Genomic DNA, 22,499 nt, shown 5'->3' with positions numbered 1-22,499 from the left:
ATCTTGTGCGTTCCACTTCTGTCTGACTGTCTCTGTCTCTCTGTCTCTCTTTTTTTTAATTTTATTCCCTCTTCTGTATGTTTTTTGGCTCTCTGTAACTTCTGCACACGTTGAGCTATTAAAACCATTCAACTTTTAAAATGTTCAGCTCTTTCAGCTAATGACGGGACTTCTTCAACTTTTTTTCTATTATTTATACTTTTTAAAATATTAAGCTTTTTTTTTTTTTTTTTTTATTTATCTTTTATTGGAAAAGCATATTGAATTTTACAATTGTATGACATATTAAGTATATTACATTGCTTTACCGTTTTAAATTTTTAATACAAGAACAACAGAACTCGAGTGCGGGTGGCAGGGGAGCCAATTTTCTTCCATATTATTTAAGTCAGTGGTATTCATTTAAAATTGAAAATCTGTGCAAAATTAGTAAGAGGCAGCAGTATCTACACAAAGTCTGATCTAATCGGCTTAACATATTCCGTCCACTTGGACCATATCTTATAGAAAGTGTCCCTCTGCAATTTGAGTGAAAAGGACAGTTTTTCCATTGTGTAGATCTCGTGCACAATGTTAATCCAGTCCTCAGTTGTTGGTGGTTCTGGTTTGAGCCATCTCCTCGTTAGAGCCTTTTTACTTGCTGCCAGTAAGATGTAAAGAAGTTTCTTCTCCTTTGAGTTCAATTGATCCGTTGAAATGTTGCTGAGATATAAGGTTTCAAAAGCAAATGGAAAAACAAATGCAAAAACATTCTGTGTATGCTCATGAATCTTAGACCAGTACAGAGAAATAACTCGACAGTCCCAAAAAATGTGGTAATGGTTAGCACCACACCCCCCACATCTCCAGCAAGCATCTCCATTGCCCCGATACCTCTTCTGAACCGGGGTGATGAAAAATCTCATTATACTTTTCCAACAAAATTCACGCCATACATTAGAACCAGTTGAAACCCATTGTATTTTGCATATATGTTCCCAACATTCTTCCGTGATTCTCAAGTTACCTTCTTTTTCCCACCTCGTTTTAACATAGAGTGTGTTGTCCCTTTTACACCGCAGGATGCTGTTGTATAACCTAGATATAATTTTATTGTGTGCTCCTGAATTTGTAGTTAATGATATAAATGTACCCACGAATCCTAGATTGTTTAAATTCACTTTCAATTTCTGGTTAAAATAGTGCCTGATCTGAAGATACCTAAAGAAGTCAGCAGAGCCTAGTCCATGCTTTCTTTGCAAGGATTCAAAAGATTTGAGTGCCCCCTTATGAACAAATGAATAATAGTCAGTCAATCCTTTTAAAATCCAGTTCTTAAATCTATCATCATACTGATTTGGGGTAAAATCTGAATCGTATGCACACCATTTTAAAATTTTTGAAGTGTCTTCCAATCCACAAGTCTCAATTGCTTCGTTCCAAGCTGCTATCATTACATGGGAAATGGGTTCGTCTATTAAGCCAATCTTATTCTGCAGTTTGATGTCTGCTAATAAAGCTTGAACTGGTACTGCTTTAATATTTGTCCCCTCCACAACCTTCCATCCTGCGGTGTAATATGAAGAACACAAACATATTAATGGTCTTAACTGTGCAGCACAGTAATATGCCTGTAGACAAGGGAGACCATGACCTCCCTTATCCTTCTTCAATTGTAAGGTTTTATACTTAACTCTGGATTTTTTCCCTTTCCAAATATATTTTGACAGCATTCTATCCCACTCTACAAATTGTTTTTGAGGTATGAAAGTTGGTAAACACTGGAATAGGTAAAGCAATCGGGGGAGAATATTTACTCTTATTGAATCGATCCTAGAATTTAAGTCCAAAAAAGGAATGTCATTCCATCTTTGTATATCCGATTTAATTGCTTTATTCAGAGGGCCATAATTAGCTTCAAACATTTTAGAAAAGTCTCGGTGCAATACCACCCCTAAATACCTGATACTTTCTGCCCCCCATTTCCATTTATAACTATTCTTGACTTCTTCTGGAGGGGTATAGTTCAGAGTTAATACCTGTGTTTTATCTACATTAACCTTGTACCCTGAAAAAGAGCCATAGTTTAATAATAGTTTAATGATTTTAGGAACCACCCGAGTGGGATAAGATATAGTCAATAGTAAATCATCAGCAAAAAGTGCCAATTTTTGTTCCCCTCCTACTGTACCTATTCCAGTTATATCCTTTCTCTGCCTGATCCACTGGCTTAAAGGTTCGATAAACAAGGCGAAGAGGAGAGGCGAGATGCAACACCCTTGTCGAGTCCCGCGCTCCAGTACAAATGATTCAGTGAGGTCTCCATTAATTTTGATCCTTGCAGTTGGATTATTGTATAACCCTGAAATAACCTCAATTACAGATTTATCAAAACCAAATTTCTCAAGCACCTTGTATAAAAAGGACCACCTCACTGAATCAAATGCTTTTTCGGCATCCAAACTCAAAACTAAGGTCTCTAATTTTTGCTTATCCACCTGCCTCAATATGTGTAAAACCCTTCTAATGTTGTCTTGAGTCTGTCTGTGTTTGATGAAACCTGTCTGATCTTTATGTATTAGCCCTGGTAAAATGGTTTCCAATCTTCTTGACATAATAGAGGTGAACAACTTATAGTCTATATTCAGAACACTAATTGGGCGATAGCTACTACACTGCAGTCTATCTTTTCCTTCTTTTGGGATGATAGAGATTATTGCTTCCCTCCAAGAGGGTGGGACTATCTTATATGCAATCACCCAATTAAATGTTTTCAGTAATGTGGGGACCAAAAAAACTTGCATTATTTTGTACCATTCTGGACCAAATCCATCTGCCCCTGCCATCTTCCCTCCCTTTAATCTTTGAATTGCTAATTGAATTTCTTCTTTAGTTATTGTGGATAACAGCTTTTTATTTTGTTCCTCTGTCACTGTTGGTAACTCAAGTTCAGACAAAAAGGTATTTATGTCCTGGTTATTATCTGTATGAGGTTGAGAATATAATGTTTTATAATAATCCAGAAAGCATTGTTGAATTTTTCCCTGTTCAATTTCTATTTGATCATTTAGGGGATTCTTAATTTTGTGAATAGTTCTCTCTGCTTGCTGTTTCCTAAGCTTATAGGAAAGAAGTTTTAGTGATTTCCCCCCTACTTCATAGTACTGTTGCTTTATAAACATGAGTTTCTTCTGTACCTCCATGGTGTTCAAATCATCTATTTCTTTTTTCAATTTTATTATATCCGCTTTAATATTACCATTACAAGACCTAGAGTGTTGGTATTGCAAATCTAACAACTTTTTTTCTAAGTCCCGGAGTTTTTGCTGACCTGCTTTTTTCAGGTAAGAGGATATACCAATTATTTTCCCCCTAATCACTGCCTTAAGTGCATCCCATAGTATTCCCGGTGACACCTCTTCCTTATCGTTATATTCTAGGTACTCCTCTATTTCTTTCTTCAAACGCTCTTTAATATCCGGGTAATTTAAAATGTTTGTGTTCAACCTCCATAAAGTAGATCTATTCTTCCTATTCAGACAGATATTAGCGTAAACCGGGTTGTGATCTGATATAGTACATGGGCCTATTTCACAATTTTTTAACCTACAGAGGTCGTTTTTAAACATGAAGATATAGTCTAGCCTTGAGTAGACATTGTGTGCGCACGAATAATGGGTATATTCCCTATCCGTTGAATGGCAATCCCTCCACACATCAACTAGTCCTAAATCGTCCATAAGATGTACCATTCTTTTTCCAATATTTCTCGCATCCCTTTTCCCATTAGAAGAGTCCAATTCAGCATTTAATGTGAGGTTAAGATCACCACCACATAGTAAAATTCCCTGACTCCTTGTTGATGTTAATTCTAAGATCTGTTTATATAAAGACCAATTGCTTCCTGGGGGAATATACACATTTAAGAGACTCAAAATAATACCATCTATCTTACCAATTACCATTATATATCTACCCTCCTTATCTTTATGTTCTGATATATGTTCATAGTTTAGAGCGCCGTGTACCAGGATCGCCACACCTCTTCGCCTTCCCGAATTGTGAGAGGAATAAAAGACATGTTTAAAACCAAGCTTGTTCAATTTTTCATGTTCACTATCAGACAGATGAGTTTCCTGTATAAAAACAATCTGAGCTTTATCCTTTTTGAATTTAGATAGGGCTTTCCACCTTTTTACCGGGTTATGTAAGCCATTAATATTGATTGATACCATTTTCACTGATCTGCTACACATCTGAGTTATAGGACAAGTACACACATTTTAATAGACTCCCCGCACGCCCTTGTAAACACTGAACATGGAACATGTGAACAAGTGGAATAAAAAAAGTAAATAAAAAAAGACAAAAATCAAACTGAAGTAGTTCTAACTTCCAAGGTGGGGGTCCCTGAGGTGGACCCTGCTTCGCCTTTAGAGGCAACTTCTTCATCAGTCAGTGGAGGAGGCCCTTAATGGCTGAGGCGTCACTGAGAAGAACACCCTCCAGAAACCTTATTTATCCACTTATTGCACACCATTAAACTAAGCAACAGGTGCTTTTTTTTTTTTTTTTTTTTTTTAATTTTTTAAAGAAAACAAAATGGGTAAACCTCAATTTCCCGATGCCGCAGGGGATGACCTCTTGAATGCTCTGAGCTTTTCTTTGTAAACGGGATCTCGCCTCTTGTTTGCTGCGCTGCTCCCCGCTCCCCTGCCAACTCTGGTCCAGGTCAGCTGTTTCAGTTGCTCCAACGCTGTTTCTGGCGTTCCGATGACCTTCACCGCATAACCTCTCTCGGACATATCTGCAGTAGCTTCTGCCACGGTGTTGTAAATTATAGTTCCTTCAGCGTATTTCACCTTCAGCCGAGCTGGAAAGAGAGTCTGAAAGGGGATCTGCTGCTCTTTCAGAATCTTGCGCGCCTCTGCGTATTCTCTACGTCTCTTTAGGATGAGAGGAGGATAGTCATGGTCTAAACTTACTTGTTTGCCCTTCCAAGTAAATCCTTTTTTCTGCCATGCCTTACGGAGCAAAAGTTCCTTGGTCTTAAAGCTGAGGAATTTCACAATAATAGAGCGTGGGGGTGCATCGTCTGGCGGTGATGGACCCAGAGAGCGATGCGCGCGTTCGATGCGTATGTCACACTCATCTTGGGACAGCTCCAAACCGTCACGCAGCAGCTTTTCCACAAACTCACTCATTGTTGGAGAGTCACGCTCTGCTGTCTCGGGTACACCATAGATGCGGACATTTTCCCTTCTCGTGCGGCTCTCCAAGTCCATTAATTTATCCTCCAACCCTATTTGTAGCTTTATTATTTCCGTCACGGCGTCCTCCGTGTTCTGAATCCTCTCCTCCGCCTTCTCAATCCGTCCTTCAGCCTCGTCCATTCTCACGCTCATCTTGGTCATTTCTTCCTTAATTTCCCCCAAACTCACATTGTTTTCTTGGCGAAAGTCCCTCAGTTCCTTGAGTACCACGTCTATGCTGGCCATATCGATTCACCGTGCGGAAGCAGTCCACCTGTTTGCGGCCTCGTGTCGAGCAGTGAATCACCTCCGCGCTATTTTCCCAAGTTTAAGTAACGTTACCCACTATGTTGCTCAGTCGAAGCGTTAGTTATGGTGTATTTCGCTTACCCCCTCACTAATCTAACTAAAAGCACTAAATTGCGTTGTCTTAACGGGGTAAAGATTTAAATTTAACAGGTTTCTTGAGGAGCCCGTTCACAGTGCTGCCATCTGGGTGACGTTCAGACCGGAAGTCTCCAATATTAAGCTTTTTAACACTTTTTTTAAACATTGAAGTCAATGAGATCATGCTTCAAATCCTTCAAATTTTCTTCCGCTCCCAACATTTTCAGCCCCTCCATACTTTCACCTACAGTTCTAAATAAAGAACCTACTGTTCTCTCACACTGTCTCTCACTCTTTAGCATTAGCTGGTGTGGTGATCAATGATGAAAGACAGGCTTTATAAGTGCTAAAGGAACATTTTCAACTATACAGATGATAGTGTAGTGGATATTGTGTATGTCTTTGGTGTGGGAGATCAAGGTTTGAATCCCGCTGTGATACATCAGTCAGTATGTCCCTGATTGAGATGTTATTTCACTTTTTTTCAATTATTCTCACTACTTCAACTTATTCTTACGGATTTAAGCTATTCAACCAGTTTAGCTTTAGCAATTCAGCTATTCATGTTTTATTTTGGCTCTCTTTTTCCTCTCATCTCTTTCTCTTTCTCTCCTCTCTTCTCTCCTTCTCTCTGTCCTCTCTTTCCTTTTGTTCAGCCCCATTCTTTTCACCTAATATTTCACATCTCATATCAGCTAGATTGATGCTTTTTCGTTCTATGCAGTGTCTGATAATAATACAAAGTATTTCTTCTTTCAGCCGTTTTAGGTAATTCATTTCAACTTTCATCTTTGACAGTATTACAGTTCAGCTTCAAGCTTTTCTAACAATGTATTTTAGCTCTTCACTTGGGTAATGCAGTTTAGCTTCCAACTCTAACAATTTTCCTGATTTTTTAGCAGTGTAGTGCATTTGAGCTTTAAGATTTTTCGTACTATTTGTTTCATATTTCTGCATTTGTGAGTGATTATCGGTTAGAAAATATACTCAGACCTCACAATGTTCTACGTCTTTTGTCATTATTCAACTTTTGAAGCCAACAGTTCAGTTTAGCATAAGCTTTTAACTTTTTAATGAAATTCATACGTTTTAAAACGATTTCCACTTTTTCAACTATTCTCACTACTTCAACTTCTTCTTACTGATTTAAGCTATTCAACCAGTTTAGCTTTAGCAATTCAGCTATTCAGCATTCCCACGCATTTTCCGCAGGAAATGCATTTTCTAGTTTTTCTTATTATTCCCTCTTCCGTACGTTTTTTGGCTCTCTGTAACTTCTGCATACGTTCAGCTATTAAAACCATTCAACTTTTATAATGTTCATCTCTTTCAGCTAATGATGGGACTTCTTCAACTTTTTTTCTACTATTTATACTTTTTAAAATTTTAAGCTTTTTATGACTTTTTTTTAACATTGAAGTCAATGAGAGCATGCTTCAAATCCTTCAAATCTTCTTCCGCTCCCAAAATTTTCAGCTCCTTCATACTTTCACCTACAGACGCCAAACAAACTTTAAAATGTTCACAAAATATTCAGTTATCCGGCTCTATCGTTTCAGTTTGATATCTTTTACAGTTTTTGTGAAAAAGTTGTTTAAGTTTAGTGATCATTTCAGGATCCACTTCTGCATTTCTAGTGAGTGTGTGTGGCGTCTGTCAGAGTGGATGATGTCATCGGCAGAGCACAGAACGTTCAAAAAAATATCTTTGTCCCCTCTCTATAAATTGCTCTCACGCCCACAATATCTACTTGTCATACACAATTTATACATCAAAATAAATATTTTTGTCTGGATTCAGGCAATGTGCTCAGTTTTGCGATATGCCTTATACTTTTGGCTTGATGAGCTTCCAAATGACAAGAGTTCCACATCTCTTTCCAGCCGCTGCCCTGTTTAACATTCTTCACATTTCTGAATGAAACGCAGAGCGAACCACTTTTTTAAATCGCTGATATGCCCACAATTTTAAGTTTATCAACATAAATTTTACATGAATACGTTCACAAAGGTCTTGTGGTGGTCACGATTACATCATTTCATCGATACCCCTTATCATTTTAGCAGTCTGAGGCTTTCTTTGAGAGCTTGCTCTGTGTCTTTGAATAGCTCCAGTGGGGCACAGCTGACAGTTTCAGCAGGTGACACGGTCGTTAACCTGATTAAAGATCAAAGAGATCTCATCACAGACTTCAAAGGGTGTTTTCACTGGTCATACGTTACCATGACAACCCTTTCACAGACAGTCAACTTGAATACTACAGGCAGTAAAATGAACATTAGTCTATATCTTTAGTGTTCCACTTCTGTCTGTCTGTCTCTGTCTCTGTCTGTCTGTCTCTCTGTCTGTCTGTCTCTGTCTCTCTCTGTCTCTGTCTCTCTGTCTGTCTCTGTCTGTCTCTGTCTGTCTCTCTCTGTCTGTCTATGTCTCTCTGTCTGTCTCTCTGTCTGTCTGTTTCTGTCTCTCTATGTCTCTGTCTCTCTGTCTGTCTCTGTCTCTCTGTCTCTGTCTCTGTTTCTCCCTGTCTCTGTCTGTCTGTTTCTGTTTCTCCCTGTCTCTGTCTCTCTCTGTCTCTCTGTCTGTCTGTGTGTTTCTCTCTGTCTGTCTCTGTCTCTCTCTGTCTCTCTCTCTCTCTCTCTGTCTTTCTCTGTCTGTCTCTGTCTCTCTCTGTCTGTCTATGTCTCTCTGTCTCTGTCTCTCTGTCTGTGTCTGTCTCTCTGTCTCTGTCGGTCTCTCTCTCTCTCTCTCTCTGTCTTTCTCTGTCTGTCTCTGTCTCTCTCTGTCTGTCTCTGTCTCTCTGTATCTGTCTCTGTTTCTCCCTGTCTCTGTCTGTTTCTGTTTCTCCCTGTCTCTGTCTCTCTCTGTCTCTCTGTCTGTCTGTTTGTTTCTCTCTGTCTGTCTGTCTCTGTCTGTTTCTCCCTATCTCTGTCTCTCTCTGTCTGTCCATGTCTCTCTGTTTGGTTCTCTCTGTCTTGGTCTGTCTGTCTCTGTCTTTTTGTCTGTTTCTGTTTCTTGTTTTTATTCCCTCTTCCGTACGATTTTTGGCTCTCCGTAACTTCTGCATACCTTGAGCTATTGAAACCATTCAACTTTTAAAATGTTCAGCTCTTTCAGCTAATGTCGGGACTTCTTCAACTTTTTTTCTACTATTTATACTTTTTAAAATATTAAGCTTTTTAACACTTTTTTTTAACATTGAAGTCAATGAGATCATGCTTCAAATCCTTCAAATTTTCTTCCGCTCCCAACATTTTCAGCCCCTCCATACTTTCACTTATAGTTCTAAATAAAGAACCTACGGTTCTCTCACACTGTCTCTCACTCATTAGTAGGTGTGGTGATTAATAATCATGACAGGCTTTATAAGTGCTGAAGGAACATCTGTGTTCTGTACAGATGATAGTGTAGTGGATAGGGCACATGCCTTTGGTGTGGGACACCCTGGTTCAAATCGCACTGGGCTACATTTGTCAATGTGTCCCTGATCAAGATGTCATTTCACTTTTTCAACTATTCTCACTACTTCAACTTATTCTTACGGATTTAAGCTATTCAACCAGTTTAGCTTTAACAATTCAGCTATTCATGTTTTATTTTGGCTCTCCTCTCTTTCTCTCCTCTCCTCTCTGTCCTCTTTTTCCTTTTGTTCAGCCTCATTCTTTTTACCTAATATATTTCACATCTCATATCAGCTAGATTGATGCTTTTTCGTTCTATGCAGTGTCTGATAATAATACAAAGTATTTCTTCTATCAGCCGTTTTAGGTAATTCATTTCAACTTTCATCTTTGACAGTATTACAGTTCAGCTTCAAGCTTTTCTAACAATGTATTTTAGCTCTTCACTTGGGTAATGCAGTTTAGCTTCCAACAATTTTCCTGATTTTTTAGCAGTGTAGTGCATTTGAGCTTTAAGATTTTTCGTACAATTTGTTTCATATTTCTGCATTTGTGAGTGATTATCAGTTAGAAAATATACTCAGACCTCACAATGTTCTAGGTCTTTTGTCATTATTCAACTTTTGAAGCCAACAGTTCAGTTTAGCATAAGCTTTTAATTTTTTAATGAAATTCATACGTATTAAAACGATTTCCACTTTTTCAACTATTCTCACTACTTCAACTTCTTCTTACTGATTTAAGCTATTCAACCAGTTTAGCTTTAGCAATTCAGCTATTCAGCATTCCCACGCATTTTCCGCAGGAAATGCATTTTCTAGTTCTTCTTCTTATTCCCTCTTCCGTACGTTTTTTGGCTCTCTGTAACTTCTGCATACTTTCAGATATTAAAACCATTCAACTTTTAAAATGTTCAGCTCTTTCAGCTAATGATGGGACTTCTTCAACTTGTTTTCTACTATTTATACTTTTTAAAATATTAAGCTTTTTATGACTTTTTTTAACATTGAAGTCAATGAGAGCATGCTTCAAATCCTTCAAATCTTCTTCTGCTCCCAAAATTTTCAGCTCCTTCATACTTTCACCTACAGACGCCAAACAAACTTTAAAATGTTCACAAAATATTCAGGTATTATGCTATGGCTTTTCAGTTTGATATCTTTTACAGTTTTTGTGAAAAAGCTGTTTAAGTTTAGTGATCATTTCAGGTTTTTTCTGCGTTTCTAGTGAGTGTGTGTGGCGTCTGTCAGAGTGGATGATGTCATCGCTAGAGTGCAGCACCTTAATAAAAATATCTTTGTCCCCTCTCTATAAATTGCTCTCATGCCCACAATATCTACTTGTCATACACAATTTATACATCAAAACGTTGGTATTTTTGTCTAGTTTCAGCCAATGTGCTCACTTTTGCAATATGCCTTATACTATTGGCTCGATGAGCTTCCAAATGACAAGAGTTCCACATCTCCCTCCATTCACGGCCATATTAAACGTCCTCCACATTTCCCAGCGAAACGCAGAGCGAGCCACTTTTTTAAATCGCTGATATGCCCACATTTTTAAGTTCATCAACATAAATTTTACATGAGTACGTTCACAAAGGCCTTGTGGTGGTCCCGATTACATCATTCCACCGATAGCCCTTATCGTTTTAGCAGTCTGAGGCTTTATTTGAGAGCTTGCTCTGTGTCTTTGAATAGCTCCAGTGGGGCACAGCTGACAGTTTCAGCAGGTGACACGGTCGTTAACCTGATTAAAGATCAAAGAGATCTCATCACAGACTTCAAAGGATGTTTATCAACATGGTCACAGGTCATTAGTAGCCATGACAACCCTTTCACAGACAGTCAACTTGAATACTACAGGCAGTAATATGAACATTAGTCTATATCTATTGCGTTCCACTTCTGTCTGTCTCTGTCTGTCTGTCTCTGTCTGTTTCTGTTTGTCCCTGTCTCTCTCTCTCTCTCTCTCTCTCTCTCTCTCTCTCTCTCTCTCTCTGTCTGTCTAATCCTCTTTCTGTCTGTCTGTTCCTCTCTCTCTCTGTCTGTCTGTCTATTCCTCTCTCTCTTTCTGTCTATTCCTTCCTCTCTCTCTCTCTCTCTGTCTCTCTCTGTCTATTTCTCTCTCTCTCTGTCTGTCTAATCCTCTCTCTCTCTCTCTGTCTGTCTATTCCTCTCTCTGTCTGTCTATTCCTCTCTCTCTCTGTATGTCTGTTTGTTTCTCTCTGTCTCTCTCTCTCTCTCTCTCTCTCTCTCTCTCTCTCTCTCGCTCTCTGTCTATTCCTATCCCTCTCTCTGTCTGTCTATTCCTTTCTCTCTCTCTCTCTCTCTCTCTCTCTCTCTCTCTCTCTCTTTCTGTCTAATCCTCTCTCTGTCTGTCCGTTCCTCTCTCTCTCTCTCTCTCTCTCTGTCTGTTTGTCTATTCCTCTTTCTCTCTCTCTCTCTCTCTCTCTCTCTCTCTCTCTGTCTGTCTGATATTCCTCTCTCTCTGTCTGTCTATTCCTTCCTCTCTCTCTCTCTCTCTCTCTCTCTCTCTGTCTCTCTGTCTATTTCTCTCTCTCTCTGTCTGTCTAATCCTCTCTCTCTCTCTCTGTCTGTCTATTCCTCTCTCTGTCTGTCTATCTATTCCTCTCTCACTCTCTCTGTCTGTCTATTCCTTCCTCTTTCTCACTCTCTTTCTCTCTCTCTCTCTGTCTGTCTATTCCTCTCTCTCTCTGTCTGTCTGTCTGTCTATTCCTCTCTCTCCATCTGTCTATTCCTCTCTCTGTCTGTCTATTCCTCTCTCTCTCTGTCTGTCTATTCCTCTTTCTCTCTCTGTCTATTATTCTCTCTCTCTCTGTCTGTCCATTCCTCTCTCTCTCTCTCTCTCTCTCTGTCTGTCTATTCCTCTCTCTCTCTGTGTCTGTCTATTCCTCTCGCTCTCTCTCTCTCTGTCTATTCCTCTCTCTCTCTCTCTGTGTGTCTATTCCTCTCTCTCTCTGTCTGTCTGTCTGTCTGTCTATTCCTCTCTCTCTCTCTCTCTGTCTGTCTATTCCTCTTTCTCTCTCTGTCTGTCTATTATTCTCTCTCTCTGTGTCTGTCTATTCCTCTCTCTCTATCTCTCTCTCGCTCTCTCTCTCTCTGTCTGTCTATTCCTCTCTCTCTCTCTCTGTCTATTCCTCATTCTCTCTCTCTCTCTCTCTCTGTGTCTATTCCTCTCTCTCTCTCTTTCTGTCTGTCTGTCTGTCTATTCCTCGTTCTCTCTCTCTCTCTCTCTCTGTCTGTCTGTCTGTCTGTCTATTCCTCTCTCTCTGTCTATTCCTCTCTCTCTCTGTCTGTCTAGTTCTTATATCTTATATCTCATTCCGTACATTTTTTGGCTCTCTGTAACTTCTGCATACGTTCAGCTATTAAAACCATTCAACTTTTAAAATGTTCAGCTCTTTCAGCTAATTATGGGACTTCTTCAACTTTTTTTCTACTATTTATACTTTTTAAAATATTAAGCTTTTTAACACTTTTTTTTAAACATTGAAGTCAATGAGAGCATGCTTCAAATCCTTCAAATCCCACTGAGGTACATCAATCAATGTATCCCTGAGGTAAACACTTTACCCATACTCACCTTAAGATGTGTTACCACTGACATATATAGCAATTGAAAGTTACTTCTTTTTCTCTTTTTTCCTCTCCTTTTATCATTCCTCTCTATTTCCTGTCTCTCTCTTTCTGCTTGTTTGTTATATGCAATATATATGGCTGATAATAAGTATTTTCAGTCAATTCATTGAAACTTCCACTTTTGACAGTATTACAGTTTAGCATCCAGCTTTTCTAAAATGTATTTCAGCTCTTCACTTATGTGCAGTTCAGCTTCCAACTTCCAAGTTTTTCAGCGGTGTAGTGCAATGCATTTGAGATTTATCAAACAATTTGTTCCATATTTCTGCATTTTCATCACTGTTTCTCACAACATTTGTAAGTCTTCCATAATGATTAATAATTTCAGATAAAATAAAAATAAATTATTTTATACATTAGTGGTGTTATTCAACTTTTTAATGAAATTCATACTCATTAAACCGATTTCCACTTTTTCAACTATTATCACTACTTTAACTTCTTCTTACTGATTTAAGCTATTCATCCAGTTTAGCTTTAGCAATTCAGCATTCCCACGCATTTTCCTCAGGAAATGCATTTTCTAGTTATTAGTGGGAATGCTGTTCAGCAGCATTCCAACTATTGTTATTCTGTTCTTTATTAGTGGGAATGCTGTTCAGCAGCATTCCAACTATTGTTATTCTGTTCTTTATTTTTCTTATATCTTATTCCGTACGTTTTTTGGCTCTCCGTAACTTCTGCATACTTTCAGCTATTAAAACCATTCAACTTTTAAAATGTTCAGCTCTTTCAGCTAATGATGGGATTTCTTCAACTTTTTTTCTACTATTTATACTTTTTAAAATATTAAGCTTTTTATGACTTTTTTATCATTGAAGTCAATGAGAGCATGCTTCAAATCCTTAAAATCTTCTTCCGCTCCCAAAATTTTCAGCTCCTTCATACTTTCACCTACAGATGCAAAACAAACTTTAAAATGTTCACAAAATATTCAGCAATCCGGCTATGGCTTTTCAGTTTGATATCTTTTACAGTTTTTGTAAAAAAGCTGTTTAAGTTTAGTGATCATTTCAGGATTTTTCTGCGTTTCTAGTGAGTGTGTGTTGCGTCTGCCAGAGTGGATGATGTCATCGTTAGAGTGCAGCAGCTTAGAAAAAATATCTTTGTCCCCTCTCTATAAATTGCTCTCACGCCCACAATATCTACTTGTCATACACAATTTATACATCAAAACATAGGTATTTTTGTCTAGTTTCAGCCAATGTGCTCAGTTTTGCGATATGCCTTATACTTTTGGCTCGATGAGCTTCCAAATGACAAGAGTTCCACATCTCCCTCCATTCACGGCCATGTTAAATGTCCTCCACATTTCCCAGTGAAACGCACAGCGAACCACTTTTTTAAATCGCTGATATGCCCACATTTTTAAGTTTATCAACATAAATTCCGTCTCTCTCTCTGTCTCTCTCTGTCTGTCTGTCTGTCTGTCTGTCTGTCTGCTGTCTGTCTCTGTCTCTCTGTCTGTCTATGTCTCTCTGTCTGTCTGTCTCTGTCTCTCTCTGTCTGTCTATGTCTCTGTCTCTCTGTCTGTCTGTCTGTCTGTCTCTGTCTGTCTCTGTCTGTCTCTGTCTCTCTGTCTGTCTCTGTCGCTCTCTCTGTCTCTCTTGTCTGTCTCTGTATCTCTGTCTCTGTCTCTGTTTCTCCCTGTCTCTGTCTGTCTGTTTCTGTTTCTCCCTGTCTCTGTCTCTCTCTGTCTCTCTGTCTGTCTGTTTGTTTCTCTCTGTCTGTCTATGTCTCTCTGTCTCTGTCTCTCTGTCTGTCTCTGTCTCTCTCTGTTTGTCTCTGTCTGTCTCTGTCTCTCTCTCTCTGTCTTTCTCTGTCTGTCTCTGTCTCTCTGTCTTTCTCTGTCTGTCTCTGTCTCTCTGTCTTTCTCTGTCTGTCTCTGTCTGTCTGTCTCTCTCTCTGTCTTTCTCTGTCTGTCTCTGTCTCTCTCTGTCTGTCTCTGTTTCTCCCTGTCTCTGTCTGTCTGTTTCTGTTTCTCCCTGTCTCTGTCTCTCTCTGTCTGTCTCTGTCTCTGTTTCTCCCTGTCTCTGTCTGTTTCTGTTTCTCCCTTTCTCTGTCTCTCTGTTTGTTTCTCTCTGTCTGTCTGTCTCGGTCTGTTTCTGTTTCTCCCTGTCTCTGTCTCTGTCTCTCTCTGTCTGTCCATGTCTCTCTGTTGGTTTCTCTCTGTCTCGGTCTTTCTGTCTCTGTCTGTCTGTTTCTGTTTCTTGTTTTTATTCCCTCTTCCGTACGTTTTTTGGCTCTCCATAACTTCTGCATACGTTGAGCTATTAAAACCATTCAACTTTTAAAATGTTCAGCTCTTTCAGCTAATGATGGGACTTCTTCAACTTTTTTTCTACTATTTATACTTTTTAAAATATTAAGCTTTTTAACACTTTCTTTTAAAATTGAAGTCAATGAGATCATGCTTCAAATCCTTCAAATTTTCTTTTGCTCCTAACATTTTCAGCCCCTCCATACTTTCACATACAGTTCTAAATAAAGAACCTACGGTTCTCTCACACTGTCTCTCACTCATTAGCAGGTGTGGTGATTAATGATCAAAGACAGGCTTTATAAGTGCTAAAGGAACATCTGGGACCTATACAGATGATAGTGTAGTGGATAGGGCAAGTTCCTTTGGTGTGGGAGATCCTGGTTCAAATCCCACTGGGGTACATCAGTCAATGTGTCCCTGATCAAGGTGTTATTTCACTTTTTCAACTATTCTCACTACTTCAACTTATTCTTATGTATTTAAGCTATTCAACCAGTTTAGCTTTAACAATTCAGCTATTCATGTTTTATTTTTGCTCTCCTCTCTTTCTCTTCTCTCCTTCTCTCCTTCTCTCTGTCCTCTCTTTCCTTTTGTTCAGCCCCATTCTTTTTACCTAATATATTTCACATCTCATATCAGCTAGATTGATGCTTTTTCGTTCTATGCAGTGTCTGATAATAATACAAAGTATTTCTTCTTTCAGCCGTTTTAGGTAATTCATTTCAACTTTCATCATTGACAGTATTACAGTTCAGCTTCAAGCCTTTCTAACAATGTATTTTAGCTCTTCACTTGGGTAATCCAGTTTAGCTTCCAACTCTAATAATTTTCCTAATTTTTTTAGCAATGTAGTGCATTTGAGCTTTAAGATTTTTTGTACTATTTGTTTCATATTTCTGCATTTGTGAGTGATTATCAGTTAGAAAATATACTCAGACCTCACAATGTTCTAGGTCTTTTGTCATTATTAAACTTTTGAAGCCAACAGTTCAGTTTTGCATAAGCTTTTAACTTTTTAATGAAATTCATACGTATTAAAACGATTTCCACGTTTTCAAATATTCTCACTACTTCAACTTCTTCTTACTGATTTAAGCTATTCAACCAGTTTAGCTTTAGCAATTCAGCTATTCAGCATTCCCACACATTTTCCGCAGGAAATACATTTTCTAGTTAGTGGGAATGCTGTTCAACAGCATTCCAACTATTGTTATTCTGTTCTTTCTTTATTAGTGGGAATGCTGTTCAGCAGCATTCCAACTATTGTTATCCTGTTCTTTATTTATTTTTATTTTTCTTATTATTCCCTCTTCATACTCCTCCTTCATACTTTCACCTACAGACGCCAAACAAACTTTAAAATGTTCACAAAGTATTCAGCAATCCGGCTATGGCTTTTCAGTTTGATATCTTTTACAGTTTTTGTGAAAAAGCTGTTTAAGTTTAGTGATCATTTCAGGATTTTTCTGCGTTTCTAGTGAGTGTTTGTGGCGTGTCCTAGAGTGGATGATGTCATCGCCAGAGCACAGAACGTTCAAAAAAATATCTTTGTCCCCTCTCTATAAATTGCTCTCATGCCCACAATATCTACTTGTCATACACAATTTATACATCAAAACGTAGGTATTTTTGTCTAGTTTCAGCCAATGTGCTCAGTTTTGCGATACGCCTTATACTTTCGGCTCGATGAGCTTCCAAACGACAAGAGTTCCACATCTCCCTCCATTCACGGCCATGTTAAATGTCCTCCACATTTCCCAGCGAAACACAGAGCGAACCACTTTTTTAAATCGCTGATATGCCCACATTTTTAAGTTTATCAACATAAATCTTACATGAATACGTTCACAAAGGTCTTGTGTCTTTAGAGACACAAGTGACACGGTGAAGTCGGTGTTTCGATAGCATGTACTGTTGTGGATTTATTAAGGCTTGTTTGAAGGGTTGTTTGAAGGGTTCTCTCACACTGTCTCTCACTCAGCATTAGCAGGTGTGGTGCAGTTTAACAGCAGGTGACACGGTCGTTAACTGTTCAAAGGATGTTTATAAACACTTGTCACCATGACAACACTTTCACAGACAGCAGCAGCAGTATTTCAGCCTTTTCAGACATTTCTGCATTTGTGAGTCATTATCAGTTAGAAAATATACTCAGACGTCACAATGTTCTACATCTTTTCCAATCCATACAATTTCCCCTTTTTCAAAAGATCTGTCTCTGAATAGCTGTAGCGTGCCACAGGTGACATTAACAGCAGGTGTAGTAATGACAGATCAACGAAAGGCTTTATTAGAGCTGAAGGAACTCCAGTCAGCTATACTGATGATAGCATAGTAGATATGTTGTATGCCTTTGGTGTGGGAGACATGGGTTCAAATGCCACTGTGGTACACCTGTCAATGTGTCCGTGACCAAGATGTTATTTCCCTTTTTCAGCTATTCTCACTACTTCAACTTATTCTTACGGATTTAAGCTACTCAACCAGTTTAGCTTTAGCAATTCAGCTATTGACGTTTTATTTTGGCTCTCCGTAACTTCTGCATACATTCAGCTATTAAAACCATTCACCTTTTAAAATGTTCAGCTCTTTCAGCTAATGATAGGACTTCTTCAACTTTTTTCTACTATTTATACTTTTTTAAATATTAAGACATTTTCAGGTAATTCATTTCAACTTTCATCTTTGACAGTATTACAGTTCATCTTCCAGCTTTTCTAACAATGTATTTTAGCTCTTCACTTAGATAATGCAGTTTAGCTTCCAACTCTAACACTTTTCAATCATAGTGTAGTGGTTATGACACATACCTTTGACATGGAAAACCTGGGTTCAAATCTTATTCTGCTACATTAACTGATGTGTCCTTAAGGAGAACACTCAATCCCTATAGCAATTTGTTTTCTTTCCTGTTTTTTTTTCCTTTTCTTTTTTCTTTTATGACACATGCCCTTGGATTGGGAGACCCAGGTTCGAAGCCCACTTTGAGCCGTGTTACCACTGACATATATAGCAATTGGAAGTTGCTTTGGATAAAAGTGTAAGCTAAATGAGATGTAACGTAATGTTGTGATAATCTTTATAGCATGACACAGCACTTTTCACCAGACATAAAAAACATTATATTTTGTCTGTCTTTTCTCACACACACAGACACAAACAGACACACAAAAACAAAAACACACACGCAAACACACACACAGACACGCACACACAGACACACACATACACACACACACCAAAACACACATGCATGCACACACGCACACACACATATATGCAGACACGCACACACACACACACAGCCACACACAGCCACACACAGACACACACACACACACATACACACACACACAGACACATACCAACACACATATGCAGAAACACACACGCAAACACAACACACACATGCACACACACATGCAGACACACACACACATACACACACACACACACACACACATACACACAAACACACACAAATGCAGACACACACACACACACATACACACATCAACACACATATGCAGAAACACACACGCAAACACACACCCACACACACACACATGCACACACACATGCAGACACAGAAACACATACACACACACACACACATACACACACAAACACACACACACGCACACACACATATGCAGACACACACACACACACATACACACACACACACAAACACACACACACACAGACACACATGCACACACACACATATACACACACACAGACACATACGCACACACACACACAGACACACACCAACACATACGCACACACACACACACACAGCCACACATATATACACACACTGAGGTACATCAATCAATGTGTCCCTGAAGTAAACACTTAACCCATACTTGCTCCAAAGGTGTGTTACCACTGACATATATGCTATTGAAAGTTGATTCCTTTTCTCTTTTTTCCTCTCCTTTTATCTTTCCTCTCTTTTTCCTCTCTCTCTCTCTTTCTGCTTGTTTGTTCTATGCAATGGATATGGCTGATAATAAGTCTTCTTAGTCAATTCATTGAAACGTCCACTTTTGACAGTATTACGGTTTAGCTTCCAGCTTTTCTAAAATGTATTTTAGCTCTTAACTTATGTGCAGTTCAACTTCCAACTTACAAGTTTTTCAGCAGTTTAGAACAAACAATTTGTTCCATATTTCTGCATTTTCATCAATGTTTCTCACAGCATTTGTAAGTTTTCCACACTGATTCATAATTTCAGATAAAATATTATATAACATATAAATTACTTTATACATTAGTGGTGTTATTCAACTTTTTAATGAAATTCATACTCATTCTACCGATTTCCACTTTTTCAACTATTGTCACTACTTCACCTTCTTCTTACTGATTCAAGCTATTCAACCAGTTTAGCTTTAGCAATTCAGCTATTCAGCATTCCCACGCATTTTCCGCAGGAAATGCATTTTCTAGTTGAATTTTAATTGCTTGACATGTATAATTGCATTGAAAAACTGAATCTGAATAATAATTTCAAAAACAGAGTCTGCATAGCATAATTTGAAATTAAATTAGTTTGGAACTGAATTCCAATAAACTTGAAACTGAATGTAATATTATGAAATTTAATTCAGTTACCCTGAAAACTTAATTATTCTCACTGGAAATTCAATTCTCTATATACTTCCACACTAAGTTCCCACAATTCAAATTCAGTTTACTGAGACACAAATCTGGTCATTAAGTAAGAGCAAACAAATAAAAAGAACGCCGGTCCATCTTCTTATTAGTTATAGGCAAATCTTTTGTTCACACTACAAGACTTTCAAAGTCGTCGGACCACTTTACTGTTCATACTACACAACTTGCTATATTCTTGTCTTGTTTTCACACTACCTTACTGATTGGCGACAGTGGGTCACACACTTCTTTCACCCGGAGGAATCCCAGCATCTGGTCTCCAAACTACGTTTTGTTTTCAAAAACGTGAGGAGTGACACGGGACATGGCGCAATACTATGTGCAAGACAGGATTTTTGGATGTCTGCAAGAAACAAGCCATCCAAGTTGTTGGTGGCTGATTTGCAGTGATAAAACAAAGCAAAAAAGAATAGAAGGGTTATGGGGTGTTGTCGTTGGCACACATGTTCACGAAATAGCCTGTTTCCACACAACTACCACACAACACTTGTATTCTCTAACTTAAACCAGTGTTAATTTTGTCAGCTTTTTTTAGTCTTAGTCCTGTGTCAAATGTCCTTTCTAATTTTTTGTATCATATTTAGCCAGGCTCATCCTCGTCAACAGATTATATTGAACATTTCAGTTAACCAAAACCAAAATCGGTCTGTTGACAATTTAGCCTCTAGGGGCACCCGCCAATATTTCAGGACTTTTTTTCACCAACTGAGATTCCAATGATATCTAGACTGCTCCTTGTAGCTTCTTGCATGGGGCTCAATGACTAATACAAACAACAGTAGGGGTAATGGGCACCCCTTCCTAGTTCCCCTACCCAAGGGGAATTAGGAGGAGGTTTGGCCATTGATCTAAACAGCAGCCAGTGGTCTGTTACATAAAACGTTGCTGCATCTCCAAGCCCAAGTGCTTAGAGGCTTTTTCTGCATCTAAACTTATTTCATACTGGCCAAATTCTGCTAATTGTATAACTGAATTATGTTTAAAGCCTTCTCAGATTGAAACTAGAATTCCTACCAATTACAAACACTATCTTATTATAGACAATGGAGGTGACTTCTTTCCTTCACAAGGTGATGAATGCCCCTACTGTACATTCTAAGTACAAAGCTTGAGACTGGAAATATTCATAATTAGATTAAATGAACTTGAGCACATCTTAAATAGTAATAATAAGGAATTACAATAGTCCCGCCTTGAAGTAACAAATGCATAGGCTAGTTTTTCTGCATTTCATTTTATCTTGCTGCTTCCATCACACTCTAACAGTGAGTAAAGTTGTGAAACCTGACTATCATGGCTCATGGGGAACATGGGGAGCATAATCAGGTGGTCTCTGAACTTCTATCATGTCTTCCAGTTCATGTGCTGAGGGAGGTGGATGTGGGAAGTCCAGCTGAGGGGGCAGGTATGGAGGATGGAGACCTGCTGCTAGCTGTCAATGGGAAACCTGTTGAGTCTATGGAGCATGAGGACATCGTCAAAAAGATTAGACAGAGTGGTGATAAAGTCATCCTCACCTCTATATCTATACGAGGAAGAGACTTTTACAGAGAGGTAATTACAGTTATATTAATATGTTCACACAAATAAAGTTAGACTCATACTGTATCAGAACTTGCCTTCAACTGCTTTCTGTTGTTTTCCTGCAGTTAGGTATCTCTCCTTTATTGTTCCATGACAAATGTACACTCCAGTATGACAGGGAGCAGACTGTCTCCCACTGCACCAAGAACCAGAGTGAAACCCCTCTGAGAGAGGGAGATGGATGTCTGACATATCCCACAATGTATGTTCAGGACATAGAGGAGGCAGGCTCTGGTTTCCACTCAAACTGTTCCCTGGATCAGTCAGGAACTTTAACCACACAGGTATGATCCTACTATTCATTGTCTTCTATACTGTAACACTGGCAGGAATACTGTTCCCCACCAGATACATATTACTGTAGATTCACAACTAAAACTAAAATAATAATTTATAATGCTGTGCATTCACCTGGTTCTGTTTTATAAACATAAGTAGACGTAGACATGTTTCTTCATCCACTGTTTGCATACCAAAACCTCTGCCTGCTCCACCACTTGTTAGTTAAACCGAAACTCTGTCTTTTTTTCATGACTGACTGTGTTGCATTAGCAAAGTTCTCAAACTGCATCAGAGCAGCTGTCATAACGCACAACCATTACGCAATGTGCACGGCGGTGGCTATTAATAGTACTTTATTACATGCCTGCTTATTGAGAAGCAAGCAAAATGGATCAATTAAATTACATACCATGTTTTCACTGCTACCTTGCACCCAGGCAGATTCTTACATAGCATGCACACAAGCACACCGCTAATGGATTTGCCACACACACTCCTCAAACCAACTATTGATTTTCATTAAAGGTGGCAGAATGTTGTTAAATATGCGTAAATCTAGGCCCCAAACCGCCAACTTTATGCATTATACAGTCCCTCCAGGAATTTGCGATGTCGCGATCGCAAAAATTCACGCGAATTCAACCAATCACTGTGAATTCAGTGCGGCTCGCAATTTTGACCAATCACCGCAACTTTACCGCAAATTTGACCAATAACCGGAGTTTCCCGCTACTTCAACCAATCACAGCAGTCCCAAGTACCAGACTTTGCATCAGTATGTGACGCTGAGAGCCACTGACCAAGCGGGAGTGAGAACGGGTTGACATAACACACGTACATCGCCAAATTCATTTCCTTGTTTCTGATATGAAGACAAGATGTGTGTGACTCGAACATCTCACATTTACCAACAAAACGTACAGCGAAAGACCGTGCAAAACATTTCAGACCGTCCTCCAACCTGTATACATTTTAACATCAAAGTCCGATAACGATTTTTCACTCT

General features: G+C 38.7%; 1 protein-coding gene across 2 annotated transcripts in view; it reads left to right on the top strand.

Annotated features, from left to right (window-relative positions):
• LOC116034644 (Na(+)/H(+) exchange regulatory cofactor NHE-RF3-like) overlaps positions 1 to 22,499 on the top strand; it is a 116,274-nt gene that overhangs the window by 76,502 nt on the left and 17,273 nt on the right. The window contains exons 9-10 of one of the 2 annotated variants that reach the window (XM_036003359.1): positions 20,985 to 21,181; positions 21,322 to 21,495. In XM_036003359.1, coding sequence (XP_035859252.1) covers positions 20,985 to 21,181; positions 21,322 to 21,495 — 371 coding nt within the window. Of the gene's footprint in view, positions 1 to 20,984; positions 21,182 to 21,276; positions 21,496 to 22,499 lie in introns of both variants that reach the window. The other variant, XM_036003358.1, reaches the window with a different exon arrangement.

The sequence above is a fragment of the Sander lucioperca genome, chromosome 7 (genome assembly GCF_008315115.2).
Source record: "Sander lucioperca isolate FBNREF2018 chromosome 7, SLUC_FBN_1.2, whole genome shotgun sequence".
Classification (NCBI taxonomy): Eukaryota; Metazoa; Chordata; class Actinopteri; order Perciformes; family Percidae; genus Sander; species Sander lucioperca.
The sequence above is the reverse complement of the archived record's forward strand: the minus strand, read 5'-3'. Positions and strand labels throughout refer to the sequence as shown.